A 16,595-nucleotide genomic window follows, 5' to 3' on the forward strand; every position below is an offset into this window, starting at 1 on the left:
AACAATGCAAAGGGCAGTCCACCTCCAGTGGTAAAAAGAATTCAAACAAGAGGACTGAGCCTATGCGAGGACTGGCAGGTAAATTTTTAACTCCTGAAAAATGAAATACCTATTAGTATTTATAAATACTTTCACTGGATGGGTGGAAACCTTTCCCTGAAGCACGGAAAAGGAGCAGAGGTGAGTCAACCCTATTAAAACACTGACTAAAAGAAACCAACTTATCTTAGATAAAACTTTAACTTACCTTGTCACGGATCTGGATTTCCCCCAGAAGCAGGCTTAAGTTAAGCTCATATAAAATATTATATGGGAGACCATTTCTGGAGCGTGACATCCTAGTTATGCAGGAAAGGGAAACCTTAAAAACTGTTAAAGAATTAAATATTTTAAAACATGTACAACCTTTATCTGCAACACTAACCAGTTTACTTCCAGCAGGTTGTTGTGTCCTACAGACACTTCCCTCCCTAGCTTCTATCCAGGCGATTGGAAGTGCAATGACTGGATTCCCAGAACCAACACCCTCCACCCTTACTGAACTCTTACACCATTACCAGCCAGGAGGACTAAACCTGGTGAAAAGACACACTGCTACAGAATCAACCCCGCATTGAAAGGAACCTTACACTGTAGTTTTGACTATACCCGCAGCCGTGAAAGTGAATGACCTCACACTGTGGATTCATCACATGCATCTGAAGCCGGCACCTCCCGACTTGCAATGGCAAATCTTCAAGGACCCCAATCAACCTTTCAAGCTAAGACTGTCTCGTTCCCCTGTTTCGCAGTCTTAACTTACTTATGTTTATGTACATGTTGGTCACAGGATTTTTACTGAAAAGTATCCCCCACCCAGTTTCAATGAACAGTAATTGAAGGTACCATAGGGCAAGTGGCCTTCAAGGCCACTCAGCGTGATGACCTTAAACTTTGAGTTTTAAAATAAAATTGTGTACCTTCGTATATCCCAGAGTAAAAAAAGAGTTACTCATGTATAGTCACTAATACTAATAAAACAGGAGTAATCAAAGAAACACTGGCCCTGGTATGAAAAAATATAAAGGAAATAAATAATGAATCAATGATTTGATTCTCAAACAAAAACATCAGGGAATGAAGTGAGCGACTCCACTTTGTAACTCTGTTTTTGTAGTGTCCAGCTATAACTGGCAATATCTTACTAAAACTTCATTTTATGTAACTGAAGTAACCATCTCATCTTGCTCTCACTTCCCATGGGTTAAGGGGTACTCCCCGCCTTTTTGCATATTAAACAACTAAAACACCCCTAGATGAATGCCTGTGCTAGAGCACGTACTCTAAGGTGGTTATCAGAACTAACTCCCCTCACCCCCTGATGAATGCCTGTGCTAGAGCACGTACTCTGAGTCCTTGAAACTGCAGCATCTGTTTCTGTATTATCATTGCTTGCCTGCTTGCGTTTTGGCTTTATAAAGCCTACCTAAAATCAGACTTGTTGCTGCAGCACAGGAACATGTTTCAGCTCCCTGCAGTCGGCGAGCCTAAATAAACTCTTTTACCCAAAGGTGGACATTATAGTGTCTATTATTTTAATTGAACCCATAACAGTATGAGTGTGTTACCACCACCAAAATCAATATATGAAACATTCTTATCATGCCAAACAGTTCCGTTCAGAGGGGTCAAGTCAATCCTTTTCCCTATCCCCAGCAACTACAGTTTTTCCTGTCCCTATGGTTTTGCCTTTTCATACTACCTCATAAACAGAACCACAGTGTGTGCTCTTTCGGGCCTGGCATAAAGCTTTTTAGATTTATCCAAGTTAATTTATACATGCCTGCATCACTATGCCTGCATCACTAGTTCATTCATTTGATTGCTGAGTGGTAAGTCATTGTATGCACTTACTGGTTTATCCATTCATTATTTGATGTGCATTTGGGTGGTTCCCAGTTTGGGGCAATTTTGAATAAACTTCTATGAACATTTGCATACAGGTCATTTAGTGAAAAAGGGTTTTCACTTCCCTTGTGAAAATACATAAAGGAGGGATTGCTTGCTTGTATGGTAAGTGCATGTTTAATTATACAGGAAACTGTCAAAATGGTTTCCAAAGTCGCTGAACCATGTTGCATTCCCACCAGCAGTGCACGTGAGTTCCAGATGCTCAATAGTCTCCCAACAGCTGATGTGGCCAATCTTTCTAATTTTAGCCATTTTACTAGGTGTGTGGAATCCCTGTGTGGTACAAATGGTAAAGGCTTGGCTGCTAACCTAAAGATTGGAGGTTCAAGTCCACCCAAAGGCACCTTGGCAGAAAGGCTTGGCATCTATTGCCCAAATGTCAGCCATGGAGCACAGCTCTACTCTGACACACATGGGTTCAGCATGCATTGGAACTCACTTGACATAGAGGAGCCTCAGAGTGAGAGGCCAAGTTCAGAGGGGTTGGGGGTGAAGCCCTCTTATAACTCCAGTCACCTCCCCGTCCCATCCCCTATCCCCACTAATCTTGCTAACTGCCCAGTACATTAAGAGATCTGACTTTGTTGTCCCTTTCCCCTAAAACAGAGATAAAAAGAAAAGAAACACACAACACATCTTTATAGGGTTCAAAACAAAGCACCAAGGACAATGTTAATAAATACTTAAAATTTAAAACATCTGGATCTCAAAGGCACAGAGCTTACACATCGAACATAATATAGGTCAGGCTGGGTTCTTACATGAATGATTCGATGTGTGCACCAACATCCCAGAGATGGAGGATAGCTCAGGGAAAGCCTGGGGGAGCACCTCTGAGGTCTCTATTGTCCAAGGGGCTCCACTGCTCCAACTCCTCAAGTCAGCTCTGAACAGTCCCCTCTCTGCTAAGGGCAGCAGGCCCCTAGAGCAGGAAGGATGATAAGCACCGCTATCACCTGGTGAGGGCTCTGAGAGGCCCACTCTATGACTTCTGGGAGTAAGGACTCCTGAGAGGTATCCTGGGAGCCCAAGCAGCTTCCTGAGAACCAGAGTGTCTAAGGGTGTTACCTACCCCTTGCAGGTAACACGGAGGGCAGCTGAGCATGGCTGAGGCCCTGCAGTGCTGGGGACAGTGGTCTCCTGGCCGGTGTGTCAGGTGGAGGCGCCAGACCGATCCTGGGCACTCCACCTGTCACCCACAGGCCCAGCTATGAGTGGACACCCTGGTCCTCAGCCCTGGGGCCTGACCACCCCTCAAAGCACCACAAACCTCTGGCCAAGCTTGAGCCAGGTGGTAGAAGATGCCTGACTCCAGCAGGAGTGTTCCTTGGCAGACAGTGGGAAGGGCCTGACACAGCCCAAGAACTCCCCTTTGCGTCACAGTCACCTTCTGGGCCAGACTACCCTGAACCCCAGAATGATGATAAAGGTTGCCACTGCTGGTCCAGCCAGGGGCCAAGCACCAGTTTAGAAATACCTGGCTGATGACAACACAGTTCCAAGTATCCTGAACCCTTTCTCTAGTCAGTTTGGTTAGTGGGGAGCAAATCTGCTTGCCCAGAGGCCAGCCTGTGACCTGGAGTCGTCAGAAGGAAGAAGAGTGATGTCTGCAGGGATAGAGTATAGACACAGCTTTGCCCTCCAGCCGGTCAAGGCAAGTGGACTCTGCCCCCTGGCCTTGGCCAGCAGAGCTGGGTCTGAGATGAACTCGTCATCCTGTCCTCACAACCCTGCTGGGGGGTGGGCAGTGAGGACCCACAGGACCACATTCACCCCTAGCCACCTCTTCATCTCAAGCTGCTCTGTGAACTGCCCCCTCCACCTTCCCTGGCCTCACTTTGCCTTTTGCAGAGGGGCCAGAGAGAGAGAGGGCCTCCACAGGCTTCCCAGGAGCCCTGGTGAAGGCGGGCAGCCCTGTGACGAGGGGACATGAGCTGACCCTGAGAGGCTCAATTCTGCCACCTGGCACTGCTTGCTGAGGTATCTCAGGTTAGAGCTTTCCCTGATCTTTTCCTTCCTCACACCCTTTCATGGGGTGAAGAATATCACAGCCCCGAAGAAGAACAAGGAGGCAAATAATTTAAAAGGAAGCCTGTGCTGGCCCCGTCCACTAGGTGTGTTCTGAGGTGGGGTTGTCACTGAGGCTGCATGAGACCTGTAAACTTGACTAGTGGAATGGGAACAGCAGCTCAAGTCACCAGGGAGGTGGTGGGGTGGCCAGTGCCTGCAGGCTTCCGGTCTTCTTTGGGCTGCGCTTTATTCTCAGAGGCTGATATTGGTGCCTCAGTCCAGCCCCAAGGCCATCCCTGGAGCGTGGTAAGCGAGGTGCCCCAGGATGCTCTAGTGCTCAGTTTCTGGGGGGCAGGGCGGTGCTGGGTCACAGAGGAACTTGTGTCCAGAAGGTCTGGAAGCTGTGTGGTTAGACCAAGCTGATGACCGTCTGGTTCTGGTGGTCCCCCTGTGGGCTCCACAGCATCTGGAAGGGACTTGGGTCCTGGGAAAGGGTTCCCAGGGGTGGAGAAGGGTGGTGGTGAGGCCAGGCCAGGCTCCTTCTTGGTACAGGACTCACAGCAGAGCTGGTGGTAGCTGGGGATGGAGCAGTAGTGATCCAGCACCTCCATCTGGCAGAAGATGGACTTGTCCCCCATACAGAGCTCCGCTGCACACATGGCACAAGGACCAGTGCCAGGAAGAAAACACAGAGCTCTCATCAGCCTGATGCAGGGACCCAGGTACCCACCTCTCACTCACCCTACCAACTGCTGATCCTCCAGCCCCTTTTCCTGCTGGACTCACTATAATGCTCTTTCCCAGCAGGGGCAGGCTGCCTGAAAGAGACCAAGCTCAACAGGAGAGCCCTTATCAGCAGCAAGAGGAACTAGAATCTCCAAGAGCAGTAGTTCTTAAAGCAGAGCCCCAGACATGCAGCATCAGCACCACTTGGAAGCATGTTAGAAATGCTGATTCTCAGCCTCATCCAGGCCTCCTAAACTGGAAACTCTGGGAGTGGGGCCCAGCACTGTGTTTTAACAAAACCCTCTAGGTGATTCTGATGCATGCTAAAATCTTAGAACAACTGCCCTGCAATGTTCATCCTCAGAGTTGACTGCACTCTAGAATAAGCAGGAGTTTTACCAATAACCCGTGTCTAGCTCCCACTCTCAGAGCCTGAGCAGTAGGGGCTGTGCCCTGGCACTGGGTTTCTTAGACACTTTCCAGGTGATGCTAATGCACAGCAAAGTCTAAGAACTTTGCTCTAGATGGAAGAGGAGTCTGATCCACTCTCACCAGAGGCAGCAAACCCCCAGGTGACTCACACAGTCTACAGTGTCAAGTAGATTAAGTAGCCTATCACCAATGGAAAAATTAAGCCCTCCACCAATAAATTTGGAATCAAGCACATTTAGGTTCAAATCCAGGCTCCACCACTTAAAAGCTGTAAAGTCTCAAGCAAGTAACTTAAACTCTCCAAGCCATAGTCTCTTCACACTAAAGAAATGGGGATAATGCTGCATTTCCTAGTGAATAATGACATCAAAGGAGCTCTGGTGGCACAGTAGTTAAAGCATTTGGGTGCTAACCAAAAGGTCAGTGGTTCAAACCCACCAGCTGTTCCGTGAGAGAAAGATGAGGCAGTTTGCTTTCATAAAGATTTACACCCTTGGAAACCCTATGGTTTCTACTCTGTCCTATAGGGTTGTTAAGAATCCAAATCAACTCTATGGCAGTGAATTGGGTTGAGTTTTAATGACATAACTTATAGGAAGTGCCTGGTGTAGAGGAGTGCTCACTCTACTACTTTCCTTTCCTTTGCTTAAAATACCATTTCAAAATATGTCTGTGACTTCCCCAGGGAGAGTAGTGTGGGTTCTCTTCAGACAGAAGGTGAGGGCAGGAGTTCTGCTTTCAACTATTTTTTGCCCAGGACAGAGAGAGGTTTAGAGCAACAGGGAAAGATGAGAGAAAATGGCAAGCCAGTGGCCACTAGACGGCGCCAGAATTCCAGAACAGAATGGGAAATCTGGTCCCATCCCCAGCTCTTAGGAGAAACCTGGGAACTTGCACCTGAAGGAGCAAAGAAGCTGCCAGGGTGCATCCAGAAGGTCTTTTGAGGCCATTCTGGTCCAACCTTTTCACTTAACAGATAAGGTCGCTGAGCTCAGAGAGGTTACGGGATCTATACGAAAACATTCAGCCAACTGGTCCTCTAAGAATGAGTTAAGGCCTATGATCTTGCCAGACCCTGGTCGTTGGGGAGGTGAGGAAGGAAAAAAAAGAGAAGGAACCTAGAAAGGAAACATAGAACACAGTGCCTGGCACTCAGCAATGCTCAGTAAATATTAAGTGGGTGGATGGATGGATGGATAGATGGATGGGAGGATGACCTGATGGGCTGATTATGAAGCAGGGAAGTTGTTGTTGTTAGCTGAGCACAGCAGCATTATCTCATTTAATCCTCTCAAGGGCCCTATGAAGACGGCTCAGGTTTACAAACATTTATCCAAAAATATCAGTGCCAGATGTGATTCAGAATTCAGAATTCTGAGGGTTTCCCAAGGTCACATGCTGAGTGTTCATATTGCATATGTTGTCCATTACATAGCATGCCCAGTTTTGTCTAAGTCTGGGCCATCATCTTGTGAACAAATAAGGCAATGTTTCTGCAGTAAAGGAATAAATTCTCTTATTAGTTCAGATCAGACTTTGGCATCAAATGAGTCTGTACCAAACTTAGGAAAAACCTTTCCATCTTCAGAGTTTTTAGCATTTTGGAATTGCACAGAAAGGACTGTGAACTAGTACTACCATCATAAGAAACAGTGGTTAAGTGTTCAGCTGCAACCCAAAAGGTCGACAGTTTGAACCCACCAGCCAGCCGCTCCATGGAAGACAGATGTGGCAGTCTGCTTCCATAAAGATTTACAGCCTTGGAAACGCTATGGGACAGTTCTACTCTGTTCTTTACAGAGTCGCTATGAGTCAAAATTGACTTGATGGCAATTGGTTTTGACTATCATTATTCTCAGTTCACAGTCAGACATCTGAGGCTCGGGGAGGCTAAGTACCTGGGTTAAGGTCACACAGACAGAATGGAAGCTGGGGGTCACCTTGACTCTATGGCCTTCACTCATGACCCCCTGGCCTTGAAGGTTTGAGGAGGGGGGCGGGGTCCAGAGAATGTACTTACTCGATGATATTTTGTTAACAGGATGGAGGGGCCCAGATGGTGGGGTCCACTTTGGGGTGACAAGTTCCCTGATGTCAGGCTTTGCTGTGGAGTTCTGGACACCTCCTATGAGCAAGGAGAAAAGTAATACTGTGGCTGGGGGCTCTAGTATTCAGGACTGCAGAGGGTGAGGGGAGTCCCTGATGGTATAAATGGCTAATGAGCTGAGCTGCTAACTGAAAGGTTGAAGGTTTGAGTTCATTCAGAGATACCTCAGAAGAAAGGCCTGGCAATCTATTTCTGAAAAAGAAGCCATTGAGAAAGTGAATTTGCTCTGTAAACTTTCACCAAAGTCACAATAAAAATTTTTTAAAAAGCAGCAGCAGCAGCCATTAAGAACCCTATGGAGTACGGTTCTACTCTGAAACACATGGGGTCACCATGAATTGGAGTTAACTCAATGACAACTGGTAGTTAGGGGGCAAGGATGCAAGGTGGGGCTGGGTGTCAGTCTAGGCCAGGAGCTTGGCCTGCCCCCCATCCCATCTGGCTCACCTCCACAGGCAGGTAGGCTGCAGACTTGGACAGTGTCTGGCTTGTCCCCCTCACACTGCCCCAGACTGTTGGCATTGGTCCGGCACACCACTTGTCGCTGCTGGATGCCCTCTCCACAGGTGGAGGAACACTGTCCACGGGAGGACCAAGGCCAGGCCATGGTGCCAAAGGGAGGTGGAGGGACAGAGGAAAAGGACAGTGAGCTCCAAAGTACAGCCAATACCCAGGCACAGAAAGGGAACAAAGGAAAGGCAATTCTTCCCTTGGCCAGAAGGGGCATGCAAGGACTTCTAAAGAGCCATGCCAGGACACCATACCAAATCAAACCAAACTCACTGCCTTCCAGTCGGATCTGACTCATAGCGATCCCTTCTTGGGTTTCTGAGGCAGTATCACTATGGAAGTGGATTTCCCAATCTTCCTTCTGAGGAGTGGCTGGTGGGTTTGAACTGCCAGCCTTCTGGCAGTCAAATGTCAAATACTCCTGTACCAGTTGGTAAATAACCACCGACCTGAGTTTAGAACCCCGTGGACTCTTCCATGATCTAAAGGTCCCCTGGCACATGGACACTGCCTATATCCATGGCATCTGCCTCTGTCTGGGTAGTGAACTCTCTTGTGTATCACCTTGGCAAACCTCCTTGTTGCAATTCACCACACTGCATGACATGGGCAGGTCTACCTCCTTGATGATCTCTTGTTGACAGGATGGAAGGGCCCAGACTCTGGCACCCACTGTCACTCTGGCTCAGTTTCCAACTCTATTAACCAAGAGAGTTGAGTGGTAGGGTCTCCACAGACTTTTACAGCTCTGACATTCAATGACTATGTGACTTGATTGACCAAAACTCAGCTGGCAGAGGCACTTTCAAAAGAGTCTTCCATACCAAATGGGGAAGGAGGTACAAGGAGCAGAAGATAAACACATGATCATTTGCAAGGGCTACCTCCCGACACCATGTCCTGGACCTTGCACACTTCTTATTCCAATAATTGGATAGTGTAAGGTACTAAGCGGCTGGGACTCCAGAAAAGAAAGGTTGCCCAGTGTGACCAGGTCACTAGGCTATCTAGACACTGGGCATGGCATCTCCCAGCTGGGTGAAAAACAACTTGCAGGGCCCCACCTCTCATACTGGAGCCAGAGATTATCTGAGGTAGGCACGAGGGGTCACACCCTGCAAAACCTGTCTTACCCTCCCAAGATGAATTACAAAGTGCTTTGTTGGTCTTAGAAGTGGCAACATCTCCCACAACCTGTCATCTTTCTGTTCATTTTGTCTCTGGGGTCCTTTGTGGACCCAAAATCTTTCTGCTTTCTATTAAAACAAAGCTACATATTATGGAGAAAAATACAAAATATGTAGGAGTTGGGTGGGGATTTGGGGTTATTTACTGACTGTTTTTATTACACAATATTTTAAACATTCAGAAAAGTATAGAGAAGAAGTGAAAGAAAGCCCATGCAAATGCTTTAATAAATCAACATTCTGGCACATTTTCAAATATTGTTCTGTGTCTTTTTAAACTTCAAGTAAATGGCACCCCACTGGAAGAATCAGATAGATGTCAGTGCTTTTCCTCACCTAAATTTATGTTTCTGATTTATCTATATGAACAACTATAGTTCAAATATATTCGGTTTTTTTGCTGTGTAGTATTCTACTGTATGAACAGACTCTGATTTCTTTGCCTAATCTCTTCTAGATCAACTTCCGCATATATCCTCAAACTCAAAAACAAATTCACTGCTGTGAAGTCGATTCACTCATAGTGACCCCTCCTTGGGTTTCCGAGGTGGTATCTCTATGGGAAGTAGATTGCCCAATCTTCCTTCTGAGGAGTGGCTGGTGGGTTTGAATAGCCAGCCTTCTGGTTAGCAGTCAAATGCTTTAGGCACTATGCCACCAGAGCTCCTACATGTTTCCTAGTGTTTTGCTATTACAATAGCATCATGCACTTGTTGCACTGATAAAATGAATTTTAAGATAAAACCCAAGACATTAAAAAAAAAAATCCCCTGTGGCAACTTCCAGGGCCCAAGCCACTAGCAACTCGGATCTGGCTCACTCAACAGCTTTCTAACTGTCTGTCTCCTGTTTTTCACCTTGGCCTCCCAACAATGAACTCTCTAGAGTGCTATCAAAGTGATCCTTGAAACCTGAAATCAGAGCTTGTAACATCTGCTTTAAAACCCTCCCGTGTTGTTATGGGCTGAATTGTATCCCCACTACCCAAATACGTTGAAGTCCTAAACCCCAGTACCTGTGAACACAAACTTGTTTGGAACTAGGGCCTTTGCAGATGTAGTTAGGTTAACACGAGACCATACTGGAATTGTTTGTTGTTATGTGCCGTCGAGTCAGACCCGACTCATAGTGACCCCTCCTTGGGTTTCCGAGGCAGTATCACTACGGAAGTAGATTGCCCAGCCTTTCTTCCAAGGAGTGGCTGGTGGGATTGAACCACCAGCCTTCTGGTTAGCAGTCAAGTGCCTTAGGCACTATGCTACCAGAGGGCCCTAATCCGATAGGAGTGGTGTCCTTAAAAAAAGAGAAGACGCATAGGAGAGGAGGCCGTGTGAAGATGGAGACAGAGACTGGAGTGATGCATCTACAAGCCAAAGGACACCAAAGAGTGCCAGGAACCATGGGAACTACTCCACCAGAAGCCAGGCATAAACAAGGAAGGATCTTCCCCTAGAGCCTTCAGAGAGAACGTGGCCTTGCCAACACCTTGATTTTGGGCATAGTGCCTAAGACATGTGACTGTTAACCAGAAGGCTGGTGGTTCATACCCACTAACCACTCCTCTAGAAGGAAGGTTGGGCAATCTACTTCTGTAGTGATACTGCCTGGGAAACCCAAGGAGGAGTCGCTATGAGTTGGATCCGACTTGACGGCAGTGAGTTTGGTTTGTTTTTTGGTGTGCGAAGCCATTCAGTTTGTGGTACTTTGTTATGGGAGCCCTTAGGAAACAAATACAAATAAGTTCCCATGTTCTTAGAATAACTTCTTACAAGGCCCTGCACCATTTATTACTGCCTACCTTTTCAGTGTCATCTGGGAGCCCCCTCCCCTCCCATTAACCTCCAGCCCCACTGTTCTTTTTGGTTTCTGGAACATTGCAGGTTGTTTCTGCCTTAGGGTCTTTGCCCATTGTTCCCTCTTCCTATTGCTCATCCCTCCATCGCAGCTCAAATGCCACCTCCCCAGAGAGACCTCCCTGACTGCCCTCCACTCTAGATCTCATTACCCTGTCATCTGCTGCCAGCACTGCCACACTCTAAGTGCTTGTGTTATTGGTTCACTTGTCTAGTGTGTGCCCCTAGCTGGACTGTGAACTCCATGAGGGTAAGAACCAGTCTGTCCGGTTGATGTTGGATTCCTGCCACTCCTAGTGCAATTATCTGGCATACAGCTGGTGCTCAGTGAATATTTCTTGAATGAAAGAACATACTTTAATTTATCATCTATAATGTGGGGCCATTAGCCATAAGCCATGCCTCGTAGCTCTGTGGGAGCTCAAAGGGGACAATAACTTAATGTTTTTACACAGTGTAGCATAGCATTGGAAAGAACCAAATCTGATCTGCAGAGAAAGAAATTTAGCCAGAAGCTCTTTGCCTGCAGGGAGCTATCTGTCACACCCTCAACACTGCCACCATCCCCCCATCTTCCTCTTCCCTGACCTAGACCACCTCTTCTCCAACCTCCTAGAAGGCATCCATCTGGCCCAGACTCTCCCACTCACCTGAGACCAGGCTCCAGTGCGCCACTGGGCTGGGCAGGGCACGCGGAGGCAGGGCCGCCGGCCTTCAGGCCGGTCCCCGGGGCAGGCCTTGGCTGGCATGGCCTTGTGGGTGCTGTTGGGCAGAGGTAGCATGCATTGCACACCTCGAGTCTGTACCCCCAGTTTCCCACAGCTCCGGCTGCAGGTGCTCCATTCCTCTGTCACCCACCTGAAGACAGACAGGGCAGAAGGTGGAGGAGAGATAAGACCATGAGACACTTTCTCCCAGGAGGCAATCTCCCACCCCCCAGAAAAGCTGCAGGCAGGAACCAGAGTGTGGTGTTCAGCTTCAGGATGCTTAGGGGCCAAGACAACTGTCACCCGGCTCTGTAGCTGCCTGGCTCGGTGGCCTTAGGGAGGGCACTATTCCCTCCTGCTCTTGTTCTCCTCATCTGAAAAATGAGTATAGGGCAGATTTAAATCCTGGCACCTTGAGTGTCCTTGGGCAAGCTACTCATGCCTCTATGCTTCAGTTACACCAAAACAAAATAAAACAAAAAATACAAACCCATTGCCTTCAAGTTGATTCCAACTCATGGCAACCCCAGGTGTTAATGGAGTAGAACTGAGTTTCATAAGATTTTCTTGGCTATAATCTTTATGGAAGCAGATTATCAGGCCTTTCTTCTATGGCACCACTGGGTAGATTCGAACCGCCAACTTTTAGGTTAGTAGGTGAGTACAAATCATTTGCGCCACCCAGGGACAACCCTCAGTGACCCCATCTTTAAATCAGGATTCTTTCAACACCCCATCCATATTCGAGTGTCTCATGTGTGCAGGTACTGTCCTAGGTGCTGAGAGAGATCAGTGCCCAAACCAGATGAAAGCCACTGCCCTACGAAGATAACAGAATACTCTCTCTTTGATGAGGTCCTTGGGACAATTAAAAAACTTCCTATCTATAAGAACTTGGCAGCATGCCTAGCATGTTATGTTGTTAGGAGCCATTGAGTCCAACTCAGAGTGACCCCATGTGATCGAGAAGAACTGCCCCATAGGGTTTCTAGTTTGCAACCTTTATGGAAGTAGATCTCCAAGTCTTTCTCTCTCAGAGTCACTGGGTGGATCTGAACCGCTGACCTTATGGTTAGCAGTCAAGCACTTAACCATTTGCACCATCATGGCTCTTTGTGGCAGGCAGTAAGCACTTAATAATAGCATCATTAGCATCTTCATCATGTCACCACAGAGCTTTCGCTGTGATCACCTAAGCTCACAGTCTCCAGACGTCTTCTGGCCACAATCCCCTGTTCAAATATCCTCAAAAGCTTCATAAGCAGAAGCCCATTTGGACGAATTCAGAGAAAAAAGCAAAGCTGCCCTGGAGGGTGAGGGGCAGAGCGGCCACAATGCCTACCCACCTCAGTTTCCCAAGGCATCTTTTAGTAGTTAACCAGGCTCTTTCACCCATATTTTCAAAGCCAGCCCCTTCTCATGGCTGGAGTAACAATGTAAAGTCCCAGAAAGCACGGAGGGGCTGGTTATGAAGGTCTCCCAGGCAGCAGAGGGCTGAGGCTGAGCATGGGATGCCCAAGGTCCCTAGCTCCCATCTGGGCCCTTCATCTACATACCCCCACTACCACCCCCAGCCAAGGAAGCAGGAGCTGCTGTCATACTGAAGCTGAAAGGCACCCCCACCCCCACCTGGGGAGGACTCCTGGGGAGGCAGGACAGGAGTAGTCCTCCACAGTTCCCTCCCAGCCAGTACCATCAGCTCTGCCTCAGGGACACAAGGGACTTGGGGTGGGGCTGAGGAGACACTGAGACTGCAACAGGCTCAAAGAAGCCTGATCTTGATTCCTCCACAAATCACAGCTCTTTCCTTTCCTTGAAGTCCCCTCCAAATAATCCCAAGGACATGGTCTTGTGCTCAAAAGAGCCTGACTCCTCAGGAGGAGCCCCAGTCAAGGCTAGACCATGCCTGGTGGCTGGGGGGCAGCCACACCTCTGTTCCCCAGATAACTGGACAGAAAGGAGCTGCATCCTGGGACCGCTGAGGCCCTTTCACTGTATGAATCAGCCACATCACCGACAAAAAAAAACCATGTCTCCAAAGCAGGCCTCAGTTTCCCCATCTTAAAAGAATGCTGGGAGAGGCAGAGTGGAGGAAGCATCTTCTTTCTCCTGGGAGTGGAAGTTAATCACCCAGAAACCCCAGAGGGGACAGAGGGGAGGGAGGGCTGCTGTTCTCACTCTGGGAGACTGGCTGTAGGGTTGCGTGCCTCCACAATCAGCAGTCCCTCCTCCTAGGGCCAAGACGGAGAGGATCTATGACACCCTAGGCAGCGATCGGAAGCACTCACGAGGGCTGGGCGCACAGGTGCTGGTTACAGCGCCGTCGGATGGGCTTGGGCCTCTTCCTGTGGTCACACAGGTGCCGCTGCACCATGTGGTGATCCCGTCGGCGCCGGCAGCCGTATTTGGTGAACTGGATACCTGGCAGGAGGGCAGGCTGCCACACTGTCCACCAGTGCCACACTGCCCTGCCTGGGGCCCCAGGGACAGTAACTTCTAGAGAATTTGAGGGCCAATCCCACCTCTCTCCCCACCTCTCTCTGTACCACTGCACCCCCTCCTGTCCAGGTCACTTTTTGAATGAGGCTTTCCTCGATCAGAGCCCAGGGTGGCTCTGATGGGAACATGGCATTGGACAGCTGCCTCCTTGGACAGCCCATGAGCTCTTACAGGGTAGAAGCCCTGCCCTGGATAATGACCTAGCCACTTCCAACCCTGTCCCAAGGGCCCTGCCAAGGATGTCCAAGGAGAAACCGAGGCAAGAGCTGCGTACTCTGGCAGCAGAAACAGTGAGCTAGAGGGACCTGAATGGGACAACAAGGGGGACTCTGAGATGAGACAACGTTAGCCTCTGCCTCTCACTGGGTACTCCTGGCTCCCTTCTCCTCTGAGAGGCCCCAGGCTGTCCCGCAAGGCAGCTGGGTAGCCAAAGCCATCAGGCTGGGCAGGCGGTACCTCCTCCACAGGCCTTGGTGCAGGGAGCCCAGCTCTTGAGCGCCCACTCGTAGGTGTCCGTCTCCTCCAGGAGCACATTGTTGCTCCCGATAAGGGGCAGCAGGTCCTCATGGATGACGTACTTGTAGGCCAGGCTGCTTCGGGGGCCACTCTCCCCTGGGGAAAGCACCTGAGGGGAGACAGGGAGGTGGCACAAGGGCTGGAAAGCAGAGAAGTGAGCCCAGTGGGATGGGGGCCAAAGAGAAGGAAGCGGGTCAGAGCAGAACCAGAGGGAGGACACACTGGGCAGGTCCTGCTAAGGCCACTTGGATCAGAGGCCGTGCAGCATAGGCAGGCTGAGCACCTGCAGTGCACCAAGCCTGTGAGCACTTGTGTGACCAGGAGGTGAATGGCTCCTCCCACCCACAGACCTATGTTCTAATGAGGCGGGAGCACCACCCTCCCAGACTATCCACACTGCCTGACACTTACTGGATGGCCAATAAGTACAAGGAAAATGGGAACACGTCTGCATCAAATTAATATGCCTGCCCTCCAGGACCTCCCCTACAAGTGAAGGTGACATTGGAACTATAGCTGCCTAAGGTCTCCCTGCCCCCAGCCAGAGTTGAGGATATTGCAAACAGAGCCACCTGGCTTGGTCTACAACAACCCTGCTCCACAAGCCCAGGGTCTCGATGTAGGGGAGTGGGCAGAGGTGGCCCAGCCAGGGCAGTGGCTTGCTCCCTCTCAGGCTGTGGCAGTGTCAGTCAGCACCCTCAGTCAGCTGTCCTACAGGCCCAAGGAGCCCCTTGTGAGCTCACTTGTTGGCAGTGTCGGGCAAAATATGACCCTCTGACCCCTAGATGGTTCCCTCCAGGCCCTACTCCTGACCTTGCTTTAAGGAAGACAGACTCCCTGCATGTGGCATCCTGTGGTCTGACAGCCGGAAAACATTTCTTTTTCCCTCCTCCTTTGCCATGCTAGAATATGGGGTTGTTGAGTCTCTAGGCACAAATGAGAAGCCTAGCCCAGGCTTGGTGATGACACAGGAATGGCCCATACCAGCTTGACAGTGGGGACTGTGAGCCAGGGAGGCAGGCTGGGACAGCAAGGGTGGTCTGGAGCGCAGTGGGCAGCTCCCCAGCGAGTCCTGCCATGGGGCCCAGCACTAGCCACACTACACTAGCCACAAGCTACATTCCTGCCTCCAACCCAGGTGGGGCAGGCAGCAGGGGCTCACCAGGACGGCGATGGCTTCGGGCAGGGGCCCACTGGTCTTGAGGCTTTCCTTGGCATCCTCCATCACGTATTCCCACTCCAGGCCCATTGCCATGAAGGTCCGGCTGGTGGCGTCCTTGCCCTTGGGGTTGAGGATGAAGCTGCCTGTGACCTGGTTCTTCACCGCTGCATGAGGGGAGAGGGTCACACAGATTTCTATTCCCCTCGACAGATGCACAAGCCAGTCCTTCCTTGGGGGTCTCTGAATGTGACACTCAAGGCTTTCCTAGTGGGATCCTTGGGCCACCCTTGCCTACCTGCCACTCCTCCCACCTGAACCCTCCCCATTCAGGTAGGTCACTGTACTGTCCCCAAACAAACCATTCTTGCCTCTGGATCCTGGTGTACATCATCTCTCACATTAATGCTCTTAATTTGAATTTTATTGATTTAATTTATTTTGGGGTTCTAATTTTTAATCTGCCTTGGCTTCATTGTTGTATAACTTTTATAAGCATAAAGGGAGACACCTAGTTAATTGCTATGTGTTTAAGTATCATTAAGGGTCCATGTGGTAGACTGCAAAAATGGCCCCAAATCCCTCCCATTTCTGTACACATGCCCCTTTGCATTTTTACTTCACTGCTTTTCCCATCAAGAGTCTGTTTTTCTACACCTTGAATCTGGGCTTGGCCACATGACTTGCTTTGGCCAATGGGACATTAGAAAACATGATACAAGCAAAGACTTGAAAAGTATTTGTACACTGGGGCTTGCCCTCTCTTGTGACTCCTGAGGACCATATGACAGACACCATGCAATCCCAGGTCAGCCTGCTGGAAACAATGACCCCAGCTGACAGCCAGTACTAACTATCAGACATATGGGTGAGACAGTTCTAGACCAACTTCCAACAGACCTACCAGCTGACTGCATTCTCATCAATCAGTCCAGGTGA

At 49.3% G+C, this 16,595-nt stretch overlaps 1 protein-coding gene across 1 annotated transcript in view; it reads right to left on the minus strand.

Moving 5' to 3' along the window:
- Positions 1-4,139: 4,139 nt before the first annotated feature.
- ADAMTS14 (ADAM metallopeptidase with thrombospondin type 1 motif 14) overlaps positions 4,140-16,595 on the minus strand; it is a 93,684-nt gene continuing 81,228 nt past the window's right edge. The window contains exons 16-22 of the mRNA XM_007940717.1: positions 15,660-15,823; positions 14,438-14,606; positions 13,771-13,903; positions 11,426-11,633; positions 7,673-7,802; positions 7,139-7,243; positions 4,140-4,609 (exon numbers count right to left, since the gene is read on the minus strand). Of these exons, the coding sequence (XP_007938908.1) occupies positions 4,140-4,609; positions 7,139-7,243; positions 7,673-7,802; positions 11,426-11,633; positions 13,771-13,903; positions 14,438-14,606; positions 15,660-15,823 (1,379 nt within the window). The remainder of the gene's footprint in view (positions 4,610-7,138; positions 7,244-7,672; positions 7,803-11,425; positions 11,634-13,770; positions 13,904-14,437; positions 14,607-15,659; positions 15,824-16,595) is intronic.

Source organism: Orycteropus afer, unplaced genomic scaffold, assembly GCF_000298275.1.
Source record: "Orycteropus afer afer isolate SDZICR_OR568_19922 unplaced genomic scaffold, OryAfe1.0 scaffold00070, whole genome shotgun sequence".
Lineage (NCBI taxonomy): Eukaryota > Metazoa > Chordata > Mammalia > Tubulidentata > Orycteropodidae > Orycteropus > Orycteropus afer.